At 50.3% G+C, this 6874-nt stretch overlaps 3 protein-coding genes across 3 annotated transcripts in view; 2 read left to right on the top strand and 1 right to left on the bottom strand.

The window, feature by feature from the left end:
* The window catches only part of LOC100901188 (RRP12-like protein), a 5841-nt gene extending 5516 nt beyond the window's left edge, over positions 1-325 (top strand). The window contains exon 9 of the mRNA XM_003738769.2: positions 119-325. Coding sequence (XP_003738817.1) covers positions 119-239 — 121 coding nt within the window. The 3' untranslated portion in view covers positions 240-325. The remainder of the gene's footprint in view (positions 1-118) is intronic.
* A 162-nt stretch (positions 326-487) lies between these two features.
* On the bottom strand, positions 488-3593 carry DNAlig1 (DNA ligase 1). The gene is made up of 4 exons (XM_003738768.2): positions 3451-3593; positions 3082-3289; positions 2832-2909; positions 488-2709 (listed from the first exon to the last, which is right to left on the bottom strand). The coding sequence occupies exons 1-4, from the start codon at positions 3591-3593 to the stop codon at positions 574-576; spliced, it is 2565 nt and encodes an 854-aa protein (XP_003738816.1). The 3' UTR covers positions 488-573.
* A 337-nt stretch (positions 3594-3930) lies between these two features.
* LOC100900905 (U5 small nuclear ribonucleoprotein 40 kDa protein) lies at positions 3931-5907 on the top strand. Its single transcript, XM_003738767.2, has 6 exons — positions 3931-4096; positions 4348-4499; positions 4615-4834; positions 4956-5215; positions 5310-5522; positions 5665-5907. Exons 2-6 carry the CDS (start codon positions 4368-4370, stop codon positions 5905-5907), a joined length of 1068 nt encoding a protein of 355 aa, XP_003738815.1. The 5' UTR covers positions 3931-4096; positions 4348-4367.
* Positions 5908-6874: the final 967 nt, after the last annotated feature.

Below are 6874 nucleotides of genomic sequence, written 5' to 3'. Positions count from 1 at the left end.
AAGCGGGGAAACGGAACGCGCACCCAGAGCACGCGCGCCCAAAGCGAGCGCAGCCGGAGCCAGCGCATGTGTAGTGAGGGAGCGCTAGAATTCAATATTTTCATTCTTGCAATTACAGAAAACGCGCAAAACTCTCTGGACAATTCAACAGCGTGGTCAAGAGTGCTTCGAAAGGTGCGCGGAAAGGAATGAAACAGAGGTCGGGGAAGAAGTCGAGGAAAATCATGAAGAATTCCTGATCCTCCGTCTGATCATCAGCATCAGTCTCCGGAAGCTTGTGTACATTAAACCCTGGAGTATGGAAATATATTCATGTTTTGTTCGAGAAATTGGGACTTCTCCGTGTGCACGTGTTGAGAATAGAACTCATTCTTGAGATTCGCCTTCGTTGACGGCTGCTCCACTCACGTGGCTTCTCATCGAGCCGGAGAATCGATGGCGACTCGTCTCACAAATAGGGCTCCCTATTTTATTGACAAATCTTGACCAGACCTGGATAAGTCATGTACACGTATCGATGAGGGTGATCTGATACTCTATTCAAAGTTCCAAGTGTTCCTCGAGCACGGGAACTCAATAAAAATCTTCTTCGTCAGCCTGTCCCTGATTCTTGATCTGATCTTGGCTACGATACATCGATGCGATCTGCTCAGCGCTCGTCGCGTCTTCCGGATTCTTGTCGTCTCTGATCCTGATGAATCGAGGGAAGCGTAATGAGATACCTTTCTCAGGGTCCACCAAACCCACCGCCGCTCTATGGAGGGGCGATATTGAGAGATCCGCGCACTTAATCTCCCAAACTTGGACAGCGTCAAACCAATCGTCGGGCTGCAGGCTCGCGTCGGCGTTATAGTACGGTTTCACTTTGTCTAAAACGTGGTCTTTGAAGAAGTTTGTGTGCTGTTCGAGCTCCTCTTCCTTGAAACCAGTGCCAATCTTACAGAGAGATTGGAATTCCTCGCTTTCGGGGTCGTAACACGCCAACAGAAATCCTCCGTAGGTACCAGTTCTCTTTCCCTTACCCTTCCATCCACCGATCACCACGACGTCGATTGTGTCACCAACACCCTCGAGATAATCCTTCTTCAGTTTTAACCAATTATGCGAACGTTTCGCAATCTCGTATGTGGCATCGTTGTCCAGAGTCTTCACCATGAGACCCTCACAGTTACCTTTGATGCTCTGCTCGAGGAACTCTTGAATGTCCTCGACGTTGTCGAGATCGGCGTTTTGTGCCAGACCGAACTCCGCCTCGACTTCGTTGAAGTGTTCTCTCAGAAGCCGGCGACGCTCCCTGAAAGGTTCGCGTACGAGGGATCGGCCGTTCAAGTACAAGAGATCGAAGGCGAAAACGTACACCTGGATGGTGATTTCTTTTTGATCGACGTCTTTTTTCTTGCGATGCATCAGGGTCTGGAAGGGCAGAATTTGTTTCTTCTCCCGATCGTAAGCCACCGCTTCGGAGTCCATTATGAAGTCGGTGACGTCGTCCTTGACGTTTTTGGAGATCCTTTCGATAATGTCCGGGTATTTGGTGGTGTTGTTCTCTTGGTTACGAGAGAAAATCGAGATCTTCTTGCCTTCGGTCATGTGTATCTGCGCTCGCTCGCCATCGTACTTGAATTCACAGGTGAAGCTCATGTTATCGAAACGTTTGAGAACATCGGCGACGCCTTTGGTCGGATGGGCCAACATAGGCTTCATTGGGACGCCCGGTGTGATTTTACACTTCTCGGGTAGAGCGTCGAAGCCGTCTCTGAGGAGAACCTCGATGATTTTGTCGTAGTTCGGACATTCGCAATAAACCGTCTTCAATGTGAGAGTCGCTTCCTCGAGGACTTTCTTCGTAGAATCGCTGCCCAGGGTCTTCAGAAGCTTCGGCCGGTCGTGGAGTGTGATGGCGTGCGCCAAAGCTGTGAGCAAACTGGACTCTGCCAGACCGATTCGGAGCTTGCCCGTCAAAGATCTGATGAGAAACTTCGATTCGGATCCTCTACATGCCACGAACATGCTCTTGATCATATCGACTTTCTTCGTCTGAACGCTGTGTCCGCTGAGCTGGGCGATTTGTTTCAACTTGTTGAAAACGTTACAGAGCAGAAGTTTCGGCGGAGCGAAGATCATTTTCTGGTTCGACTTGGACGCCTCGGCAACGCTGCCGAGATCGCCTTTGACGTGGACTTCTTTCTTTATGGCGTCCATGGTACGCCCTGTGACTTCAGCCACGGCCTTCATGAGCAAAGAATCGCCGATGCCTAATTCCTTGCCCTCGTAATCGGGCGCGATTTTGTTCAAACACAAATAAACGGCATAGATGAGATCATTCGGCGAGACAGCGAGGCAACTGCGGAAGAAGTTGCACAGGATTTCGATCATTTTCAGTCTTGAGGAATTGTTATCAATGCATTCGAGTGTCCGACAGAAGGCCAGGTACGGTATTTTCTCGTCTTTTTTCCAAACTGCGTCATTCACGGGGTCGTAGTTGGACTTGTCCGGTCGATATTCTTCCCCCGCTTTGCTGGTGGTGCTCTCGGCTTTTCCGAAATTGAGCTTAGGGGTTTGTGGTTCTTCCTTGGGAGAATCCTTCGGAATCCTTTCGCCTTCCTGGGTGTCTTTCTCATCAACGGATGTGTTGACTGCCATGGGGGAGAGAGGTTGCTCTTTCACGTTGGCTTTCCGTTCCGCTCCTTCCTCGCACATCTCATTTTTCTGGAATGGAGTAATCGATCAATCAATTCACCCTTAGCCACGAGGAATCTCATGCGGACGATCCACCGCGGGTCGAAGCTCTTGATCAAGCTCCGCGAGAGAATGTTGAGCGGATTGCGAACCTTGTTCTTGGGGCTCTTGGTCTTGGTTGTCTTCGGAGACGATTTTCTTCCAGCCTTTGCCTTGCTAGTTTTTTCGACCTGGAACAAGCAATGGGAATCAGCGCAAGTTGAGAAATTCTACTACGAGATGGTCTCACGTCAGAGATCCGGGATTGGTTGACTCATTCTTCTCGCTCAAGTAGTATCTCCTTCGAGAGGCCGAGAATGGAGCCGAGCGGCTAGAATAATCATCGATAGAACGGTCACTAACCTCCGGAGTTTCGCCGACTTTCGACTGACGTTTGGTCGGTGGGGCGTCTTTTGGACTGCCACTGCTGAGCTTGCGTTTCAATCCTTTGCCGACCGCCTCCTTTGCTGGATCGAGCTCCGCTTGAACCTCGTTCTTCGGAGGTGTCTTATTCTCTTTCGGTTTCTCTGGCTTAGGTTTAGCTTCCTTCGGAGATTTGGTATCCTCCTCACTGCGAAGCACCAAGGATTCGGAGTTTCAATTATTCTCTTCGCAATCCGATTCCCGAATCGTCTCCTCTTCTGAATATACATACAGCTCACCCCGATAACTTTTCGGATCACTTTCGGAATAATTCCCGAGGGACTTTCACTGAAATCATCTACGTCGTACCTGTCAGAACTTTCGATTCGAGCTTTTCTCTTCGTCTTGGTCTTCACGGGGGAGTCTGGCTCCACGCTCTCGGACGAGGTGTCGAATGCGGAGGCGGCACCATCCTTCTTGCGGAAGAAGGCTGAGATTTTCGCTTGAGACATAGTGCGGGAACTTGTCTCTAAACCGAACTTCAAATCTGTTGCACTGCGGCTGAAAATGGCGCCAAAATGAGACCGCCGCAGGGGAGTCTCGCTCTTCTGCAGCACTTGAGGTAGACCACACGTTCTTATCGGGAGGCGCAGCAAAAGACCGCCGATCGATCTCAGCATAACAGATATCCGCGATCCGGGATGGAGGAACACATTTCCCGAGCTGCTTCTAATGGACCGCCTGGACCCTTCACAGAATTCGAACGATTTGAATTCGCGCGCGCCTTGCATATGCTGGGCACTCGATCGATGTAAACACAGGATGTAAACAATGATCGCCGCCGGGTGAACTGAAACGAGCATTCCCGTTCCTCGTTCATGCTTGTGCCGATTTTCGGATATTCCTCAATGGAGAACGCCCTGTTCTAATATCCTCGACCTCGGACGAGGAAACTCTCCGGTTCGGCTCAGAAGACACCGTTTCGCGCCGCAGATCGGAATCTGTCCTCAATATCGTGAGTATAAACATTTCCTCAATTTTCGAGTCACGGTCGGCTGTCACAAAACGCTTCATCCCGACTCGACTTCGTGGTATCAATCGGATTCTCGCTTATTGATCACACTACTGAGAAGCTGAGGATGAACTCCGAAGCAAGCGACTGGGTCAAGCTGAGCGAGTTTAGAATCATGGATAGAGCTGTCTGACATCCTGAGAATTTTGCCGCCAGCAGTTTTCATTAGCGAGGCCATTCTTTAAATTTTCCAGCCCCAAACAGAGCAAGCACGATGACTGGATATTACTCTAACGCCGAAAAACGGCGGATCGAAGACAGCATGGCTGTCCAACCGGTTTCCAAAAAACCCCGTGACGATCTCGCTCTGGCCGTGGGTTCGGTCGAGAGAGCTGTCCAGATCTCGGTGGGTGTCCCAAGAACAGATGATCTGCATGTATGCGTGAAGTCTCCGGAATATCCGTCAGAGTTCCCGCCTCGAATCCTTCGGAGACCGAAATCTGATACGAATATCCTTCCAGAAAGGAGCTAGGACATCGAGTCTCCAAGCCCCCATCATGCTGCTCACAGGACACAAAGGAGAACTTTATAACGGGAAATTCCATCCAGATGGAACAATGCTCGCTACATGCGGATTCGACCGAAAAATCCTTTTTTGGAACACTTTCGGCGACTGTGACAACTTTCACATGATGACCGGCCACACCGGAGCGATTCTCGACATGCATTTCTCCACCGGAGGTTCGTACGCCTAACTCTCATAGTGATCCGAGAAAATGCGATTGCGCCGGAAATTACGCAAGGTTCGGAGGAGCTCATTGAGGACTATGACCGGTCTGAAGAACCTCCCTTCATTTCCCAGGGGAATTTTTATACACTTGTTCGACGGACAAAACCCTATCCATCTGGGATTCTCAAGTTGGCGTTCGAGTTCGAAAGCTGCGGGGTCACAACACATTCGTCAACTCTCTCCACCCAGCTCGCCGAGGACCGCAAATGATTGTGTCGGGGTCCGATGATTCTACAATCAAGCTATGGGATGCGCGGCGGAAAACTCCGGTGAAAACCCTGCAGGAACAATACCAGATAACCGCCGTCAGCTTCAACGACACCGCCGATCAGGTTAGCTTCAGGGAAGGCGCGAGAACCCGTCCTTCCACATCGGAAGTGGGAACGAATCCAAAATAGCAATCTGATGGGGTTTTCCGTCTTCAAGGTGATCGCCGGCGGCATCGACAACGTAGTGAAGATTTGGGATCTTCGCAAAGACTCGATTGTGTACAGAATGCTCGGGCATCAAGATACCATTACCGGTATGTCGCTTAGTCACGATGGCGGTTTGCTGCTCACGAACTCCATGGATTGCTCTCTCCGTATTTGGGATGTGCGCCCGTACGCCCCCCAGGAACGCTGCGTTGCGGTATACCAGGTGAGCTCTTCACGTCTCATCATTTGAGAAATTTAAAAACCAATCAGGGATTCGGGAGGAGCATCGGAAAATTCTGCATATATTGGAACGTGACGGAATTCGATGATGTGTTTCTGAGGTGATATTTATTTGCTCCAAACAGGGCCACACGCACAACTTTGAGAAGAACTTGCTCCGATGCGCCTGGTCGCCCGACGACAAGAAAATTACTTGCGGCTCAGCTGATAAATGCGTTCACGTCTGGGAATGCAATTCACGGAGACTACTCTACAAACTACCCGGCCATCATGGCTCTGTCAACGAAGTCCGATTCCACCCGTCAGAGCCGATACTGGCATCCGTTGGCAGTGATGCGCAGATATTCATGGGTGAAATCGAGCCGTGAATTCGCCGAAATATGCAGTAATACTTCGAAATAAATGTATAAATTGTAAACACACATCTGCGTTATGGTCTCAGATATATATTTCTTGCAATCTCACTACCGGAAATCCGGCTTCCTCGCGAAGAAGAAGGAGAATCTCTTGGCGCGCGAGGTACAGGAGCAAGGTCGAATCTCACGTCTCACTGTATCTGGAGCTTAGGGACTCCTTTTTGGAGACAATATCGATGCACTAGCCTTTAGCCTGTCCCCGGCCGGCTGCAGTCATGTTATCATACTCCGACGTCCGGAGAAATATGCTGGCGACTATCGATCCTGAGCTCCCATCTCGTTTATTCGCTTCCCTCGGTTTGGCAATCAGATTCAGTGACGGATCCACGGATATGCCGCCCCTAGGCTGAAGGAGACCGGGGGATCTCCTGGTTCACAGAAAGCCTGAATAATCCGAAGGGGCGGAAATCGCCTTGTACGCTTCCGTTCAGTCCTAGATGAGGAGAGAAAATCGGGCATGTTCTCGGGGATTTTTCAAGGGATTATTTCCTCTTATTTGTTTTTAAGACGGCTGCGCCGCCAATATGATGCTCCGAGCTCCCGCAAAGCGCTCACGCCTTTGTCCCGCTCACGGATGATCTCATCGCCGGGAATATGAGATGCCCCCGACCACGTATTCACCCCTCCGGGAAATCTGCCGCCCCAGTCTGTAGCTTAGTGAGCTTACTGCTTAAGTTCTAGTAAAATACAAATCTTATCGTGAGAGGTGATCGTAGTTCCCCATTTTCGGCCTCACTTCCATCGTCATTGAAGAGTGACGAGGGAATCAATGGCCGGAAAAAAATGCCGAGGGATGCCGTAAGACTTGCATCATCACAACCTACAACCACTGTCGCCAGCAGGCTGCGATCATTGCATAAGAGGGAGCTAGTGTACATGGGAATTCTGCCTTGGACGCCAGGGCCGTGTTCCTTGATTG

This window comes from Galendromus occidentalis, unplaced genomic scaffold (assembly GCF_000255335.2).
Source record: "Galendromus occidentalis unplaced genomic scaffold, Mocc_1.1 scf7180000076319, whole genome shotgun sequence".
NCBI lineage: Eukaryota > Metazoa > Arthropoda > Arachnida > Mesostigmata > Phytoseiidae > Galendromus > Galendromus occidentalis.
Note: the sequence above shows the minus strand (reverse complement) of the source record. Positions and strands in the feature narration are given on the sequence as shown.